Below are 21,012 nucleotides of genomic sequence, written 5' to 3'. Positions count from 1 at the left end.
TTTTCTTCAAATAATTATGAGCTCCATCAGGAAACAAAACACAATATTCCTCCCCATAATGCCCATTAATATCTCACAGAATACATTTTGTTATGACCTGTTCTATTGAATATGGACAGATCAGATAGCCAATATGCATAATTTGGATATAAAACAATATTATTTATCCCAATATATCTGAAATTGAATTCCTCTTGTTGAATGTCATTATTTTAAATAGTAAGTAAAATAATTTGAAGAAGCATAAATCATAAAGAGGTAACATAGTACATGTAGTGTTTAATAGCGTGGAATCAGATATGAGATTGCCTAGATTTGAATTCCTTCTGTACCACTTAGTAGCGGTGTGACCTTGAAAAACATCTCTGTTCATCACTTCCCCCATCTGTAAAATGGGTTTAATTATACTACTTACCTCAGCTGTAAAGTGATGATAAAATTAGTACCTATCTCCTAAAGTTCTAATGAAGATTTAATGAATTAATAACTAAAAGCACTTGAAACAGTCCCCAGCACACAATAAAAGTTATATTCACACTTGTTAAATAAAAATAAATACACAAGGAATACTTTTGCTTGAATTTCTTGGAAACAAATGTCTTTGGAAATTAACTAATGTAATTTCTTTTATCAGACAATGAATATATTATACAGTTTTTGTTTATTTGTTTTTTAACTTAACCCACTAGATGCTAAAAACTAAATTAGTGAAGTCAAAATAGCAGCTGCATCCCATATTCTTATATTTTTCCCAACTTAAATGCTTCATGTTCTCGCTCTCTCTTTATTTTAACTATCAATACTTTCCCTTAAATGAACTTTAAAGTAGACCTGAGATTATTGTAAATATAGATGGTGCATGGATCACATATACATAAAGAAGTACAATGTCATAACTTCAATAATTTTTTACTCTTCTTCACTCAATTTGATTTTTCATTAATTTTTGAATTTTCATTTATTTATGTTTCCTTTTATTTATGTATATATGTGAATGATCTATTCTTCCAGGTATGGCCAGGATTAACAGTATACCCTGATTTCACTAATCCAAACTGCATAGAATGGTGGGCAAATGAATGCAGTATTTTCCATCAACAAGTGAATTATGATGGACTTTGGATTGTAAGTGGTTACTTTAGACTTGTGATTTTGGACAATGAGCATAGAATTATTTTTCCATAAAAATGATTATTAAGTTGACAAAAATATTTTATAACATATTGAACATAAAAATAATGTTCTTATATTTTTCTAGAATGTACAAATATCATACCTGTCATGTTCATGGGTCAGAAAAAGAATACAAACCTAAAACTGTAAATTGAGATTTTTCTTATCCAGTAATATACTTTATAGGATAAAGTTCATTTCTGTCACTAAGGTGTTGTACCTTTATGACTAATAATTTATGTTGAAAAGAGTTAACAAAATTTGGAGATTAGCCTATAGTAGTGCAACTTCAAAAACTTTTACTAAAGTCTGCAGTAGTCAAGCAATTGCAGCAACATGAACTTAAATAAGCTCTCAGCCTTTAGAAACTTTCTTTTTAGTAAGTTATTAAGTGGAACAAATCAAAATTGGCAATAGGTTAAGTGTTTTATCTCAAGGTAAACAACAATAAGAAACAAATAATATCCTAGATTACTGGTAAAGTTATTAAAGGAAAACACTTTTTTTTTTTTTTTTTTTTTTTGCGGTACGCGGGCTTCTCACTGTTGTGGCCTCTCCCGTGTCCCTTGCATCGTCAGGCGGACTCTCAACCACTGCACCACCAGGGAAGCCCAACACACTAATTGTTAAAAGTTTCTTTGGATGAAGTTTTATGTCTGTAGCTATTGATGCCTGCTGATAGGTTTATAATTTAGGGCTTCCTTACAGTTAAGGAAACTGTAACAATATTTGGGGAATGAAACTACTTGGTGATCCCAGAATTCTATATTTCAGAAAAAAATATGTAATAATCTTGAGCACAGAGAGAACGTGAGGGATTTTTTTCAAAGGTATTACAACTGTACGGAATTTTGGAAGGAGAGATAATGGATATCTGGGAATAGTTAAATTTTTTGATGGTTTAGATCACAGTATCTCTACTTTCCTAAAGTTCTCATTATTAATTCAGTCATTATTTAAATTATTTATTTATTCAATCAATTACAAGTGTTTATTTTGCATCATCATGAAAACGTGGAGTTGAGTAGAAGGTTAGCATAGCCGTCAGAATTCCTATGAAGGTAATAGAATGAAGATGGAGAGGCTTTGTTATTTGACACAAAATCAGTGAGATTACAGTGATGATACCTAGCTGCTGGTAGAAATAACAAAAAAAATTGCAATCTGCTCTTGCGTTTTGTTTTTAATTCTAGCTCCAATTTCAATTATATTATTTAATTTAAATTAAAAGTACATTCTTTCCTTTATTTTTCTTTCATTTCTTTCTTTCTTTTTCTTGTATAGGAAAAATTTGAATCCATTAGAGCAGAGTTACAAGTATAAATTACATTTAGGGATAGTGAAAAAGAATCTGATTGTGCTACATATAGAGAATATACTTCATTTCCTACATCCATTGAAGACTGAAATACACGATTCATCTCCAAAGAGAGGGAGGGATGGGAAGAAGAGGAGCATCTGAGAAAAACAGAGTAGTTATGATACTAATACAGAAGCATTTTGACTAATGCTTATGATAACCAGTATGATCTCAAAGCTCACTAAATATCACTGAATTAATATATGCTATGTATAAGCAGTGAATATTCTGCTTCTAGCTCTTACCTGAATAATTGCCAAACCCTACTGCTAGGTTGTTTCTCAAATTCTTTTTCTTTCTTCAGATTATTTTTTCTGACAGAATGAATATATAGTAAAGCAGCGTTATTTAACTGATGAAATTTTATTTTCATGTCAAATTTTTAGTTTTATAATTTTCTAGATTTTTAATTTAGATTCAATGCTAATGCTTTTAATTTTAAGTTTAAATATTACAATAATTTTGGGAAATGATATGAGCTTAATTGTAATTGAAAAAATAGATTTTTGCTTATAAACACACATTATGGTTGAATTCTCTTTTTTTGTATCATTCTTAAGATAATCTCCTAATATTTGAAAAATAAGAGCCTACTTTATTTGGTATAATTAAGACTAATGCTGTGATTTCAAAATAAGAACACTAGTATTTTTAAAATTCAAAGAATATTTTCATTTTTCTGAAAAAGTAAGCATATTTTTGTGATCATGTTGTTACTATGATTTTATTCTTTAAAATCTAACAAGCAGAATTCTTCCATAAAGAAGTCGAATAATTTAACATATAGTTTTGGGAAACTTAAAATTCATTGAGACGATATATCCAAACACATTCATATATCCAAATAACTGGGGGCTTAATTGGATATATTATCTGTACATTTTAAAGGATTCTTAGGAAAAAAATCAGTTATTTAAAAATTTCTTTGAAAATAGGGTTATTTTTATTTAGATTTAGTTTAAAAGGGAAGTCATGAAATGCCACCAGATTTTTATACAGTTTTCAATAGATTTTAAAGAAATATTCCTAAAAATGGTATTGACAATTCCTAGAAATGGTCATTACTAGACTTGAGATGATTTTAATGATACTGTACGAGTACTTATTACTATCAATCCACTGAGTCCTTTGTCTCATGACTTACAATGCTTGAATCTACTGGCTGTAATATTGACAATACTAATCAAATTCACTTTCACATGACATTAAATAAACATAACATCACTTAAATCCTTGAATAGGTTAGAGAAAAATATTTTCAGAATTTTGAAAGAAGCAAAAATACAAAATACATTAAAAGAGATACAAATAAATTCTATTAAATTATGAGTAGTAAGTTTAACCCATTAATAATATAATCTTGTCAAATAGACATTTTAATAAAAAATAATCAAATATTAAATGCTTTATTTGTTTTAAATATGGTTAAAATCATGTAAAAGTGATTAAATTTTAAGTTATTTTATTATTATATTACATTTATTAAATTCTTTTATTTATTCTTAAATTACATAAAATAAAGCCTATTTTGAGTGAGTGCTATAAGAGCTTGTGAATTTTATTTCAAGTTTGCAAATACTTAGTTCAAATAAAATAACATTAATTTTAGAGTTAAATGTTTTGCCCTTGCACTTCCTTGGTGAATATTATATACAAGAGGTAATAAAATGGTTTAGAAAAAGACTCTTAAAACTTAAGATAATGCAACTCAGTTCCATTTATGAGTTTCAGTAGTTGAAGCTGTTTTTGAATTTAATTCAGTTGGTACATTCATGAAGAAAAAATACTTAGGTTCATCTAAAATTATTGGCTGTACAACTGTAGTATCTCTTTGTATTAATTTTACTGAACATAGGACAACAAAATTGAATATATCAGGTCATTTTAGTAAAATAACCCCAATATGTACTTTAGAATAACTACATAATTGTCCTTTGTGGCTATTAAGAAAACAAAAATCTGTTTCACAATGAGAAATTTATTCTTTTCTCCCTTGAGCAGCCTTCATTTCTCACATTAATTCCATCTGGGCATCATTTTGATGGGAGAAGGGAAGAGTGATAAAGAGAATATACTTCTGAGGAAAACAAAATTAACAAGGGACTTGAATGAGTGTGATGCCTTTGTGAGAGCAGAGAGAACGTATTATAGAGATGTGGGAAATAAGGCTCAAAAATTCTTTGGTGCCATTAACAGAGTTGGAGAAAGACATACACATTTCTTGAGCATGTGTAGTATAATATATGATTTTATATGAATAATCTTTTTTAGTCCAAAGATTTTACTTAACTGGTTATGGACTAGAACTAGTAAACAGCAAGACAATACGGGGGCCTCAGTTTACAAGGCAAGAAAATCCATAAACACAATACCCCACAACTCTGACTCCAAGAGATGTTTAGGTCACTGGTTCTCATAATGTGGCCCAGGAGTGCTAGGATTCCCTGAGAGTCTTCCAAGGATTCAATAAGCTCATAACCATTTTCATTAGAATACTAAAATGCTCTTTGACTTTTTTCACTTTCATTCTCTCATGAAAGTGTAGGAGCTGTGTGCTAGGCAAAAAGTGTTGTGCCTAGCTGCTAGCAAGGCACATCATAGAAAATAGATAAATGCCAGCTGAAATTAATAAACTATGTTGAATAAATGAATGTGCTGGAAATATGTACAATGATAGGCTCACAGTGAGAAGACTGATACAACTATTTAGAAAAGACAGTTGCTTAATACTTTTAATGTAATGTAATATAATTAATGCTTTATATGTATAATTAAAACTAGGTAAATCACATACATTTTGGTTGTAAAAATCCTTTAATCCCACCTAAGATACCCTCTTATCTGGTATATACATTTATGAAAAAACAAATAATATTACTTTTCTCGCTATAATGACTTGTTCATGCTGGAAGTATTTTGGAATCAAGTAGTGAGAACAGTTAAGCAAGTTTGTTTGTAGGTTGGTAGCTTATATATGTCTTCTAAGATAAAATATTTACAAACAAGTAGAGAGTTTCCGCTTATATGATTTAGAATTACTTAAAATCTTCTGTTCTTTATCTTATATCCATTCAGGACATGAATGAAGTTTCCAGCTTTATTCATGGTTCAAAGAAAGGATGCAGTGACAACAAACTGAATTACCCAGCTTTTACTCCTGGTAAATTTCATTTAACTATCTCCTTAACATTAATTGAGAACAATTATCTTTATTTACTGCTAAATTGTAGCATATATTTTTAAATCACAAACTTTGATATAATTTTGAGACCCTGAAATAACTGTGGTATTTTGTTTACTTTTTTGTTTTATTTCTGGCCAAAATATTTATGTCTAAGAGAAGGAGCATGTTTTTAAATTTTGGTGTAGATTATTGATTTGTCTTTACCTCTGATGAACTGCCCATGATTAAATGATTAATGAAAAGAAACAAAATTTGTTTGAAATCATAATTTAAGTGATCAAAATTTTTCCTTGAGCACTTTGCTTTAAGTCTCTGCAGTTATTAGATGTACCTGATGTGAATAGTTACATCTCACTTATTCCAAAAAGCATGTTTTCATCATTAAAATCGGTAAAAAAAATTTCACCAAAGAAAAAGAAGTGCTCTGAGGGGAGTAGATTATTATAAGGACCTGAATAAAGATAACAATAATTATCACAGTACAATATAAGCCTGCAAATTAAAGCACAATAAAAACTGAAAAACAGAGATTTAAATGATTTGTTATTGTGTAACAGGTCTACATGTGTGGAATTACGTTATATTTAAATAAATTATAAAGCTTTCAAATGGGTCTATAGTTATATGATTTATAATAAATATATATATATTTATATATGCATATTAAAGTCTATTTTCTCCATGGCTTTATTTATTACTGAAGTTAGGAAACAGGGTATTCATAATTGTAAGTGCAAATGTAATTGTTAATCAGTAAGAGTAAAGGGTGAAGACCCAACTGGAACTTAGCATAAGTTGTGTCTTTCATTACTTTTTAACTAAATATGGTATTACATAGCACATCACATAAGGATTATAAAGTTTAAAATGGCAAAATATTCCTTAAGAAATTATTTCTTATATTTTTTTCTAAGATATTCTTGACAAAATCCTGTATTCCAAAACAATTTGCATGGATGCTGTGCAACACTGGGGGAAACAGTATGATGTTCACAGCCTCTATGGATACAGTATGGCTATAGCCACAGAGAAGTAAGTGCAATTTCACTCAGAAAGCCCTTTAATATTTATTGTCTAGAAACATATTTGGTAATATACATATAGTGGAAAATAACAAGAGTAGGAAAGCAACAAAATATATTTTCATGGTGAAAAATTAGGGCATTAAAAGCATCGCCTCTTTTACTAATCTTCATAAATTTGAAACTTAGTTATCAAGAGCTACATGATATATGAATAAATCTGATTCTTTTTTAATTCATAAATTGAAATTTTCCTTCGAAATTTTGATTCAGTTTGGTATCTCTGAATATGTGCTCTAAGCATGAAATCCACAATTGGCCTGAGAGAATGATGCTTCTAAAACAAGTCTTTATTTTTAAAAAACAAGAGTTTCAGGCTTCTGCACATGGGACCCTAAGCTGAGGTGTCAACACAGTTGTTTCATAGGAGGAACTCTGGTCTGAAGGGCCAGGTGTGAGGCCTCAGCATTGAGCCCCCTGTGAACAAGTGAAACTAGGCTTAAGCACAAAGGAAAAGAAAAAGTTCTTGAGACCAGGAAATCCAAGATCAAGGTGCCTGCTGATCCAGTGTCTGAACGTGGTTCACACAGTTATGGAGGCTGGCAAGTCCAAAATCTCTAGGATGGCTCAGCAAGTTGAAGACCAGGGTCTTGGTGCTCCAGCCTGGTGTCAGGCTTGAGCCTCTGAGGTGAGAGAGCTGAGCTCAGGACACAGGACCACCAGAGACCTCCCAGCCCCACATAATATCAAATGGTGAGAGCTCTCCCAGAGATCTCCATCTCAAAACGAAGACCAAGCTCCACCCAATGGCCAGCAAGTTTCAGTGCTAGACAACCCATGCCAAACAACTAGCAAGACAGGAACACAACCCCAGCCATTAGCAGAGAGGCTGCCTAAAATCATAATAAGGTCACAGACACCCCAAAACACACAACTGGACGTGGTACTGCCCACCAGAAAGACAAGTACCAGCCTAACCCAGCAGAACACAGGCACTAGTGCCCTCCAGCAGGAAGCATACACAACCCACTGAACCAACCTTAGCCACTGGAAGCAGACACCAAAAAAAAAGGGAACTATGGACATGCAGCCTACGAAAAGGAGACTGCAAGCATATTAAGTTAAGCAAATTGAGAAGACAGAGAAACACACAGCAGATGAAGGAGCAAGGCAAAAACCCACCAGACCAAACAAATGAAGAGGAAATAGGCAGTCTACCTGAAAAAGAATTAAGAGTAATCACAGTAAAGATGATCCAAAATCCTGGAAATAGAATGGAGAAAGAAGAAAAAAAGTTTAACAAGGACCTAGAAGAACAGAAGAGCAAACAAACAATGATGAACAACACAATAAATGAAATTAAAAATTCTCTGGAAGGAATGAAGAGCAGAATAACTGAGGAAGAAGAACGGATAAGTGACCTGGAAGATAAAATAGTAGAAATAACTACCTCAGAAAAGTATAAAGAAAAAAGAATGAAAATAATTGAAGACAGTCTCAGAGACCTCTGGGACAACATTAAACACACCAACATTCGAATTATAGGGGTCCCAGAAGAAGAAGAGCAAAAGGGACTGAGAAAATATATGAAGAGATTATAGTTGAAAACTTCCCTAATATGGGAAAGGAAATAGTCAATCAAGTGCAGGAAGCACAAAGAGTCGCATACAGTATATATCCAAGGAGAAATACATCAAGACACATAATAATCAAACTATCAAAAATTAAATAGAAAAGAAAAAATGCTAAAAGCAGCAAGGGAAAAACAACAAATAACATACAAAGGAATCCCCATAAGGTTAACAGCTGATCTTTCAGCAGAAACTATGAAAGCCAGAAGGGAGTGGCAGGACATATTTAAAGTGATGAAAAGGAAAAACCTACAACCAAGGTTACTCTACCCAGCAAGGATCGCATTCAGATTTGACAGAAATTAAAACCTTTACAGGGAAGCAAAACTTAAGAGAATTCAGTACCACTAAACCAGCTTTACAAAAAATGCTAAAGGCACTTCTCTAGACAGGAAACACAGAGAAGGAAAATACTTACAATAACAAAACCAAAACAATTGAGAAAATGGTAATAGCAACATATGTATAAATAACTACCATAAAAGTAAATGGATTAAATGTTCCACCCAAAAGATATAGACCAGCTGAATGGATACAAAAAACAAGACCTGTATATATGCTTTCTACAAGGACACTGTTCAGACACATAAAGACTGAAAGTGAGGGGATGGAAAAAGATATACCATGCAAAAGGAAAGCAAAAGAAATCTGGAGTAGCAATTCTCATATCAGACAAAATAGATATAAAAATAAAGACTATTACAAGGGGCAGAGAAGGTCACAACATAATAGTCAAGGGATCTATCCAAGTAGAAGATATAACAATTGTAAATATTTATGCCCCCAACATAGGAGCACCTTTATACATAAGGCAAATACTAACAGCCATGAAAAGGGAAATCGACAGTAACACAATCATAATTGGGGACTTTAAAGCTCCGTTTTCATCAATGGACAGATCATCCAAAATGAAAATAAATAAGGAAACACAAGCTTTAAATGATACATTAAACAACATGGACTTAATTGATATTTATAGGACATTCCATCCAAAAAACAACAGAATACACTTTCTTCTCAAGTACTCATGGAACATTCTCCAGGATAGATCATATCCTGGATCACAGATCAAGCCTTGGTCAATTTAAGAAAATTGAAATCATATTAAGTATCTTTTCCGACCACAGTGCTACAAGATTAGATATCAGTTAGACAATAAAAACTATAAAAACAAAAAAACAAAACAAAACAAAAAACCACATGGAAGTGAAACAATACGCTACTAAATATCCAAAAGATCACTGAAGAAATCAAAGACGAAATCAAAAAATACCGAGAAACACATGACAATGAAAACACGATGATCCAAAACCTATGGGATGTAGCAAAAGCAGTTCTAACAGGGAAATTTATAGCAAGAGAAATCTACCTCAAAAAAGAAGAAATATCTCAAATAAACAATCTAACCTTACACCTAAAGCAATTAGGGAAAGAAGAACAACAACAAAAAAAACCTACAAAGTTGGAAGAAGGAAAGAAATCATAAAGATTAGATCAGAAATAAATGAAAAAGAAATAAGGAAAGATAGCAAAGATCAATAGAACTAAAAGGTGGTTCTTTGAGAAGATAAACAAAATTGATAAACCATTAGCCAGAGTCATCAAGAAAAGGAAAAAACTCAAATCAATAGAATTAGAAATGAAAAAGGAGAAGTAACACTGACACAGCAGAAATATGAAGGATCATGAGAGATTACTACAAGAAACTATATGCCAATAAACTGGACAACCTGGAAGAAATGGACAAATTCTTAGAAAAGCACAACCTTCAAAGATTGAACCAGGAAGAAATAAAAAATATAAAGAGACGGATCACAAGCACTGAAATTGAGACTGTGATTAAAAATCTTCCAACAAACAAAAGCCCAGAAGAAGATGGCTTCACAGGCGAATTCCATAAAAACTATAGAGAAGAGCTAACACCTATCCTTCACAAACTCTTCCAAAATATAGCAGAGGGAGGAACACTCCCAAACTCATTCTATTAGGCCACCATCACCCTGAAACCAAAAGTAGACAAAGATGTCACGGAGAAAGAAAACTACAGACCAACATCACTGATGAACATAGATGCAAAAATTCTCAAAAAATACTGGCAAACAGAATCCAAGAACACATTAAAAGGATCATACACCATGAACAAGTGGGGATTATCCCAGGAAAGCAAGGATTCTTCAATATACGCAAATTAATCAATGTGATAAATTGAAAGAGAAAAACCATATGATCATCTCAATAGATGCAGAAAAACTTTTGACAAAATTCAAAACCCACTTATGATAAAAACCCTCCAGAAAGTAGGCATAGAGGGAACTTACCTCAACATAATAAAGGCCATATATGACAAACCCACAGCCAACATCGTTCTCAGTGGTGAAAAATTGAAACCATTGCCTCTAAGATCAGGAACAAGGCAAGGTTTTCCACTCTCACCACTATTATTCAACACAGTTTTGGAAGTTTTACCTACAGCAAACAGAGAAGAAAAAGAAATAAAAGGAATCCAAATCGGAAAAGAAGAAGTACAGCTGTCACTGTTTGCAGAAGACATGATATTATACATAGAGAATGCTAAGGATGCTGCCAGAAAACTAATACAGCTAATCAATGAATTCAGTAAAGTAGCAGGATACAAAATTAATGCACAAAAATCTCTTGCATTTCTATACATTAATGATGAAAAATCTTAAAGAGAAATTAAGAAAACACTCCCATTTACCATTGCAAAAAAAAGAATAAAATATCTAGGAATAAACCTACCTAGGGAGACAAAAGACCTGTATGCAGAAAACTATAGGACACTGATGAAAGATACTAAAGATGATACAAACAGATGGAGAGATATACCATGTTCTTGGGTTGGAAGAATCAACATTGTGAAACTGACTATACTACCCAAGGCAATCTATGGATTCACTACAATTCTTATCAAACTACCAATGGCATTTTTCACAGAACTACAACAAAAAATTTCACAATTTGTATGGAAAAACAAAAGACCCTGAAGAGCCAAAGAAATCTTGAGAAAGAAAAAGGAAGCTGGAGGAATTAGGCTCCCGGACTTCAGACTATATTACAAAGGTACAGTAATCAAGAGAGTATGGTACTGGCATGAAAACAGAAATATAGGTCAATGGAACAGGATGGAAAGCCCAGAGATAAACCCACGCACATTTGGTTACCTTATTTTTGATAAAGGAGACAAGAATATATGTTGGAGAAAAGACAGCCTCTTCAATAAGTGGTGCTGGGAAAACTGGAGACCTACAGGTAAAAGAATGAAATTAGAACACTCCCTAACACCATATACAAAAGTAAACTCAAAATAGATTAAAGATCTAAATGTAAGGTCAGACACTATAAAACTCTTAGAGGAAAACATAGGCAGAAGACTCTGTGACGTAAATCATAGCGAGATCCTTTTTGACCCACCTGGAGAAATGGAAATATAAACAAGTGGGACCTAATGAAACTTAAAACTTTTGCACAGCAAAGGAAACCATAAACAAGACCAAAAGACAACACTCAGAATGGGAGAAAATATTTGCAAATGAAGCAACTGACAAAGGATTAATCTCCAAAATATACAAGCAGCTCATGCAACTCAATATTAAGAAAACAAACCACCCAATCCAAAAATGGGCAGAAGACCTAAATAGACATTTCTCCCGAAAAAGATACACAGATTGCCAACAAACACATAAAGGATGCTCAACATCACTAATCATTAGAGAAATGCAAATCAAAACTACAATGAGGTATCACCTTACACCAGTCAGAATGTCCATCATCAAAAAATCTACAAACAATAAATGCTGGAAAGCGTGTGGAGAAAAGGGAACCCTCTCACACTGTTGGTGGAATGTAAATTTATACAGTCACTATGGAGAACAGCATGGAGGTTCCTTAAAAAACTAGAAATAGAACTACCATACGACCCAGCAATCCCTCTACTCTGCATATATCCTGAGAAAATGAGAATTCAAAAAGAGTCATGTACCATAATGTTCATTGCAGCTCTATGTACAATAGCCAGGACATGGAAGCAACCTGAGTGTCCATCGACAGATGAATGGATAAATAAGATGTGGCACATATATACAATGGAATATTACTCAGCCATAAAAAGAAATGAACTTGAGTTATTTGTAGTGAGGTAGGTAGACCTAGAGTCTGTCATACAGAGTGAAGTAAGTCAGAAAGAGAATAACAAATACCATATTCTAACACATATATATGGAATCTAAGAAGAAAAAAATCGTTCTAAAGAACCTAAGGGCAGGACAGGAATAAAGACACAGATGTAGAGAATGGACTCGAGGACACAGGGAGGGGAAAGTGTAAGCTGGGACGAAGTGAGAGAGTGGCATTGACATATATACATTATGAAATGTAAAATAGATAGCTAGTGGGAAGCAAATGCACAGCACAGGCAGATCAGCTTGGTGCTTTGTGACCAACTGGAGGTGTGGGATAGAGGGGGTATGAGTGAGAGGCAAGAGGGAGGTGATATGGTGATATATGTATACGTATAGTTGATTCACTTTGTTATACAGCAGAAACTAACCATTGTAAAGCAATTATACTCCAATAAAAATGTTAAAAATAAATAAATAACACAAAAATGACAAGAGTTTCGATTAATATATAGGTTTCTATGTATTATCTCACAAATTAATTCTCTAATGGAATGTGTTGCTTGTATATAAAAAAGGAGCATGATACAAAACAAAGGAAGGGGACAATCATATATTGATTGCCTATTCTTTTCCAAGCATAGTATAAGGATCTATAATGCTATAGTTAATAAAAACCAGATTCTGTGTCTATAAATTTAAAATTTTCTCATAATTAACTGTATTCAAATTTTAATTCAAAACCATATTTGGTCCCAGATCATACCATGATATCAGAATTTTATACAGTATCTTCATAGTGTTTGTTTACTTAACAGAGCATTATATGTCATGGAGTATAAGTAAATCTAGAAAGAAAAAAGAGCACTATAGTTCATATATAGGTAATATTATAGAAAAAGCACATGAGAATACTATTATACTTTTACTATGGTAGTCGATAACTTTAGATACTGAATTAAACTTTTGTATCTTTTTTCTGATTATTTTCCAATTATGGAAAAAATTTGTCAACAACATCAAGGTACCAATAGTGGTGAGATGAATAATGCCAATATTGGTGGATGAGGAACTTCTAAGAACAAAATAAAATGCCTGTCAAATATATTAGTTCTATTTCAACATTGCTTGATAATATTTGAAAATGCAGATATTAAGGTATAATTAACATCATTGAACCACAAAAATGTGTATTGTGTTCAAGTTCAGATTACTATATGTTGTATTGTAAAAATATTTTGTAGTGTAAAGAGATTTCAATGGGTTTAAATCATACATTTCAAAAACAAATATTGAGTGGATACAAAAAAGCACATGTTTAATTTGGTAAAGAATATTATTCAAAGTTTAAGTCTTTTCTAGAAGATTTGTTTTCTCTGTGTTTGATCAGAATGCATTTAACTAAGTAAATATTTATAACTAAATACAAAATTAATATAAAATATTGATAAAATAGTTGCAAATATTATGGCTTGGCTCTAGGAGCTGTAATACATGCATTGAAATTAAGATTTTAGAATTTATAAAATCAATATTATTTTAAAGTAAATGTTATTTATTAATTTGATTTTGTTTTAGAGCTCTACAAAAAGTTTTTCCTAATAAAAGAAGCTTTATTCTCTCCCGGTCAACTTTTGCTGGATCTGGAAGCTATGCTGCTCATTGGTTAGGAGACAATACTGCTTCTTGGGAACAAATGGAATGGTCTATTACAGGAATGCTGGAGTTTGGTTTGTTTGGAATACCTTTGGTAAGTGGTGTTATACCATGTTATTTATAAACACTGTAATTACAATTAATTTTGTAGTATTATCATCAATGATTTTCAGTAAAATGATTAAAGGTATGTGACAGAAAATTTAAGTCTTTATTCCTAGGGAATTTATGAGGAAAATAAGATTGTGGATGATGTCTATAACACTCAAGCCATTAGAATAGAAAAACAGAATGAAGAAAATTCAATCAAATCAAACTAATTCATGAAACAAATGTCAGTATAAACAAAGTATAGAAAAGCTTATATAATAAATATAAAGCACCAGAGAAAATGGTAGAGAAAAATCCAAATTTGGGATTGTAATAAAAGTAAATATCGAAAGTCTAGATATATTTAAAATACTAGACTTTCAGTTTAGGTTAAAAAAATAAAGCTCTTTCCTCTATTTAAAAGATAAAAAATAATGACAGAAAATTTTCAAATTTTTAAAGCAGAGAAAACTTATATATGCAATTCTAAACATAAGAAATTTGGTAAGTCTCTATATCAAGCAAAAACAAGAACTATGTAATGTTCATATTCAACACTAAAGAGTGTCATTACATAACAAAATAAATGTAAAACATTTAGAAAATTATAGTTGTTCATTTATTCTTTCATATTCATTGAACCAAATGAAAACCAAAAGCAAACCAACAAAAAAAAGCTAACACACACACACACACACACACATAGCATCTTGAATTTGGAAAGTAAAAAAACACATTACCAAATGATTCACCAAAATAAACTGAATGGAAATGAGAGGAAAACCTTAAAACTGAAAGCTAACAATTGTACTTCATATCAGAACTGTGGGATACCAGCTAAATTGGTATTTAGAAGAAAAATTTTGACCTTAAATGTTTAGATTATAAACAAAGAGTTGAATATTAATTAATGAAGGGCATGAATTAAGAAAATGGAAAAAGAAAAGCAGAATAAACCTAAAGATGTAGGTAATGAAAATAAGAGAAGAAATGGATGCAATGAAAGCAATGTCTCTAGAGAAAAGTTAGCAAAGTACAAAGGTGGCTCTGAAAGTTTGAATAAAATAGACCAATACATGGCAAGTTTTGTGCAAAAAAAGAAGAAAAAAAAAAGCAATGTTAAGATGTATTTCATTTTATACTATACAGTATAGCAACTAATTAATACACAATAACCAGGAGTAAATATTCAAACTAAGTGTAGGACTTTTTAAGAGAAATTTTAATAACTTAGTAAATTAAACATATACCGTTTTCATGGAAAAGAAGTCTCAGTATACTAGAAATATGCATTCTCCCCAAACTATTATCCAAATTCAGTGATATTCCAATTTAAACTATACAGGGAATTTGAAGAATATAAAAGATTATTCTAAACTTCATATGGAAGACAATACAATTTAAAGAAGTAGAAAAGAGCACAAGTATTTGCCTTACCAGATAAAATAATAACACAATGATACTTAACTGTGAATATTCAAATAGATTAATATTGCAAAATAGGACATGGGCCCATACATTAATGGAAATTTGTTTAATGGTAGCACTATCACTGTAGGTCAGTGAGGAAAGTATCAACCATTCATATGGACAATTGATTATCCACTTAAAAAACAAAGTAAAATGGCTTTCTGTCTCACCTCATACCCAATCGATGTGTGAAAATTAAACTTTAAACATCTTAGAAGAAAATATAAGTGGGTAACTTTATGACATTAGGTTAAGAGAAGAATTTCATAAACAGAACACAGAAGGCACAAATAATAAAGATACATTAATTTGGTTACAACAAAATGAAAACTTCTGTTCATCAAAAGTCTGTTTTAAAAAGTTAGAAATAAAGCATTTCTACTACTGGAAAATTATATTTTCAATTCGTATAACCAACAAATGATTAGTATTTAATTTGAAGAACCTACTATAAATCTGTAGAAGGTAAAAACAGTAGAAAAATTAGCAAAGGATATATACAAGCAATTCTATAGAGCAAGAAATCCATATGGATTCAATAAAAATATGAAAAAATTCTCAACTTTCCTAGTAATCAGAGAAATGCAAGTAAAAACTTTGGTAAGGTACATTTAATATATATAGGTGATAAAAATTAAAAGTCTGAAAATATCAGAAATTGGCAAGAAAATGGAGCAATGGCAGCTTTTATGTACTGTGTGCTTATAAATGGTAACAACCAGTTTTGATTAAACAATGTACACTTCCAATAAATCAGGAAAATAATCCTATATATATATATATATACATATATATATTACAGAATAAGACTACATTTTACATATTCACAAAGAAATCTATATAGACACTTCATAGAAGCATGTTTTATAGTGATGGGATCTCATACAATAGAGAACTACAGCCATATTAACATAATTGAATCTCACAAAAGTAACACTGAGAAAAAAGTGAAATACAGTGTAATGCATACAACATGCCATCTATACAAAGTTAATAAGCAATGCAAAACAATGTTATATATTGTTTATAGATACATATATACTATTTAGAAAAATAAAAAAATGCTTGTAAACAGTAAATATTGATAGTAAGTTAAGGATAATAGGGTTTTTTTTGTTTTGTTTTGTTTTTTTTACCCCCTCTGGAGGGTCCTTGAATGATGAGGAATGCAATTATATATGAGCATACATCTGGCAATTTTTTTTATACTATTTTACTCCTACAGTAATATATTATAAATAGGAAAAGTCAAATCATAGGTGATGAGTTTTCGATTAAGAAGCAACACATTGGGCTTCCCTGGTGGCGCAGTGGTTGACAGTCCGCCTGCCGATGCAGGGGACACAGGTTCATGCCCTTGTCCGGGAAGATCCCCCATGCCGTGGAGCAGCTGGGTCCGTGAGCCATGGCCGCTGAGCCTGCGCGTTCGGAGCCTGTGCTCTGCAACGGGAGAGGCCGCAACAGTGAGAGGCCCACGTACCACAAAAAAAAAAAAAAAAAAATAGAAGCAACACATTTTAATAATACAATTTTAGCTTTATACATTCAATTAGTGGCAAGTAATGTGGCAAAAATGGAAAATAAACTTGGCCAAGGAAGAGTATATGAAGACAGTAAAACAAAAAGGTTGTTAGTGCAAATTAATCAGCTGAGGCATAAAATGTGATGCTCTGGGCAAATCTGAGAATCCTTACACTGTAAATAATAGATATATATGTTATTTAGGTTGGAGCAGATATCTGTGGATTTGTGGCTGAGACCACAGAAGAGCTTTGCAGAAGGTGGATGCAACTTGGGGCTTTTTATCCATTTTCCAGAAACCATAATGCTGATGGATATGAGGTAAATGCCTCTTGTTCTCCATGTTTCAAAATAAAACATAATTTTAAACTTAAATTTATATCTATAGAAGATCTGGTCTGAAAGTTTGTAGTATAATTCATAAAGAAGAGTTGGAAGTCCTCTTCTCAAGGTCTATAAATATTTTGTATATATAAATATGATCAAATAAGGAAATCATGAGACATAGTCATAGCATAAATATTTTATTTAAGCCTAAAGCATATACACATGTGTTAAATCACAATATTTTAAGTTAAGGACAAAGCTTTTTGAGTCTGGATTCTTACATTCTAACAATATAAGTTCAGGTAACTTTCATAAAAATATAATATACTATTAAGGATTTCCAGTTTTTCTTTCATTAAAGATACACAAGAAATAAAGATACTTGCAAAGCAGTTTGAGGCCATAGTCTTTCTGTAATAGGTAAAACTGTAATGACAGGTGGGGAAAAAATAGAACTAATGCTTTTAAAACATGCATCTGAACTGAGCATTCAGTATGCAGTGAGCTCTCATAGGTATATTTCTCAAAGGGAATGAGGAAATTAGGTGAAAGCATTAAGTCAATTAAGTACATGTTGGTTAAAAATTATTCACTGTGCGCACACTGGGGCTTAATTCTCTTTGAGAAGAGGGACAACTACTCAGAGCTCAGCCTGGAAGGAAGTGTGATAGTACAGAAGTAAAAGATATAAATTGGGTATTTGTCACTTCCTAATCTGCCTAAGTGATGCTTCAAGAAATTTGCGTTCATGGGAGATCCTGATATGAATTACATTATAATTTGTGTTTATCTCTGTCCTCCAAAAAGCAGATGCCAAGAGACAATTAGACATGTTAGAGATTTATTGGTGAAGCACTTGTGGTAGATAAAGGAGAGGAAGCAGGAGAAAGTGGAGAGAGACTTCAGATCACAATTCAGGTGTGAACCAGGTGAAGATGAAGGCAAAGAAGGTTTGATAGGGAGAGTTATATACTTCAGCCCAGTTCTAAGGAAATTACAGTCCAGTAGGGAGTCCTCAAGGTAAAGTTGACCACTGGGAGACCCCTGTATCTCCCTGGAATGGGCCTGAATAGTAGTCCCACCTTGCTCATTGATTTCCTGGGAGCAGCCAAAGGGAAATGTGACTTTGTGGTAAATATGATGATGAATCTAGGGAAGCAGTAGCTGGTTCGCTCAGTTAATTTTGTTACCCATAGCAGGAAATCTAAGCAGGTTTGCTCACATCATTAAACCTTGGCTGAGAGAGTCAGCTAATCTAGCTTGAGCTCAGCAAGGAGGCTGTCCTTCAAGTTGCAAGCCTATAGGCTGGCCAGGCAGCTCTGTTCCCTGTATCCCTTGGCTAGCAGACCATTTGGGCTTATTGTTCTAATAGCAATGGCAAGGCACAAGGCAGCAAGTCCTCAGGCAAGCACATTTCCAGCCCTTACTTGAAGGTGTCACATGTAGTAAGACTCCATTGGCCAGAGTATGTCATATAGCTGAGCACAAAGCCAAGTGGTGGGGAAGTACAATCCACTGCTAGAGGTAGGTGCAAAGTCACATAGCAAAAGTTGAGGGTACAAGGAGGCATGAAAATTGGGACCAATAATTCAATCTACCACAAATAATAGAAGAGAAGAATGCTTTGTTAAAATAGTTTCCATCTTCTCTAAGTATGTATATTTAAAAGGGAAATGTCCACTTTAAAATAAAGTTTAATTAATATATATATATATCCAAATGAAAACATAAAAGTTAGAAATTCATATCCTTTGATAATGAAATAGGAGTAATCTCAACTTTTTACAAACAAGGTAAAATGTATACATTTTGGTTTTCAAAAATACATTTAATGCTTCTATTTTAATTTTCATTCATGTTTTAACTTTCTTATTTCAATTCCTCTATTTATGCCACAGCATCAGGATCCAGCATTTTTTGGACCGAATTCTCTTTTGGTTAATTCATCAAGACACTATTTGAATATTCGCTATACCTTGTTACCTTTCCTCTATACTCTATTTTATAAAGCCCATATGTTTGGAGAAACAGTAGCAAGGCCATTTCTTCATGAGTGAGTACTGTGTTCAAGAATTTCAGTGTCTTTCAAATTATATTCAGACATATGAAAAATTAATAGGGGTAAATCAAGATGTCAAGTAAATTCTACTGCTTTTTCTTACACTTATGTAAATAAGTTGATTAACTGTGGAATGATAGTAGTAAATATAATTAATTTGGTGAATTGGACAAGATTAATCTAGAAATGTGAGAACTGCATAGAACTTAAAAGGAAAAAGATATGTGGAATAATTTGAGAAATTATATCAATAAGCAATATTAAATATAGAATACTGAAAACATAATCATGTATATATTGTGAAAAATCAACTAATTATAGAAAGTGTATAGTATAGTTACAAAACAATGAATTGTGCTTGTTTTTGTACTTCTTGATCAAGGCAGGGACTTTCCTCAAGAAATGACTAAAGATCCTTTCAAATCCAAGTCAAAATGGGAGTTTATAAAGAAAAAAGTGTAAAAGGAGGAAAGTAGAATATGAAATATTTCTGGTACTTTATGGACCTATCTTACAGGAGAAAAATGAATTAAACAGAATAGTTGTTTATTACAGATAAAAAGGAGCCTTATCATATGTGATGGATTTTTTTGAGTCCCAAATGAATGAATTTCCTCTCTCCCTCTCTCCCTCTTTTCTCCCCTCTCTCCCTTCCTTTCTACCTTCTTTTTTTGAGTATCAGATGAACCATAAGGATGTAATAACTATAGATTCAAAATGACATATCAAATAAGTAAAATTAAAGACAATAATTATTCCCAGGGAGAAACTTAAAACATAAACCAAATAAAGAATTTGGATAAACTTATTTTTTATCTTTGTATTGTAAATATTGTCATTGTTCTTAGGTTTTATGAGGATACTAATAGCTGGATTGAGGACACTCAATTCTTATGGGGCCCCTCATTACTTATTACCCCTGTCTTGAAACAGGTAGGATACAATTTTAATAAATTTATATTTTAATGGAAACTTTGTGTAATCAAATCCACACTAAATTACAAAACATCTGGGTAATAAATGTTACTCAATAGACTGCTTCAACCTGATAAGTGTTAAATTGAATTCTAAAATGCAGAAGAAATTGTGACAAATTATAAATATATTAAGTAGATTTTTTTTCCCTTATGCTGTTCAAATATATAATATGTACTGGGGAGAAAAATGTTGTATAAAATTAGTATTCTTCTGAAAAGGAAAGCTTTATTTATGACATCAAATCAAATCTTATAGTAATAACAAGGAATTCTCATTCAAGTAGACATAGACATTGAAATTTTGCTATATTGTAAATAAAGGTGAACTTGAAAACCAGTGGATCATATGAAAATGCTGAAAAATAGTTGAATGAGTTATATGTTTTTTATCTGTTATTTAAAAGTG

General features: G+C 31.9%; 1 protein-coding gene across 1 annotated transcript in view; it reads left to right on the top strand.

The window, feature by feature from the left end:
- SI (sucrase-isomaltase) overlaps nt 1-21,012 on the top strand; it is a 98,716-nt gene that overhangs the window by 23,865 nt on the left and 53,839 nt on the right. Inside the window, exons 12-18 of the mRNA XM_019946049.1 lie at nt 1,012-1,125; nt 5,609-5,693; nt 6,632-6,749; nt 14,085-14,256; nt 17,448-17,564; nt 19,469-19,623; nt 20,478-20,562. Coding sequence (XP_019801608.1) covers nt 1,012-1,125; nt 5,609-5,693; nt 6,632-6,749; nt 14,085-14,256; nt 17,448-17,564; nt 19,469-19,623; nt 20,478-20,562 — 846 coding nt within the window. The remainder of the gene's footprint in view (nt 1-1,011; nt 1,126-5,608; nt 5,694-6,631; nt 6,750-14,084; nt 14,257-17,447; nt 17,565-19,468; nt 19,624-20,477; nt 20,563-21,012) is intronic.

The sequence above is a fragment of the Tursiops truncatus genome, chromosome 4, assembly GCF_011762595.2.
Source record: "Tursiops truncatus isolate mTurTru1 chromosome 4, mTurTru1.mat.Y, whole genome shotgun sequence".
In the NCBI taxonomy this organism is placed as follows: Eukaryota; Metazoa; Chordata; class Mammalia; order Artiodactyla; family Delphinidae; genus Tursiops; species Tursiops truncatus.
Note: the sequence above shows the minus strand (reverse complement) of the source record. Positions and strands in the feature narration are given on the sequence as shown.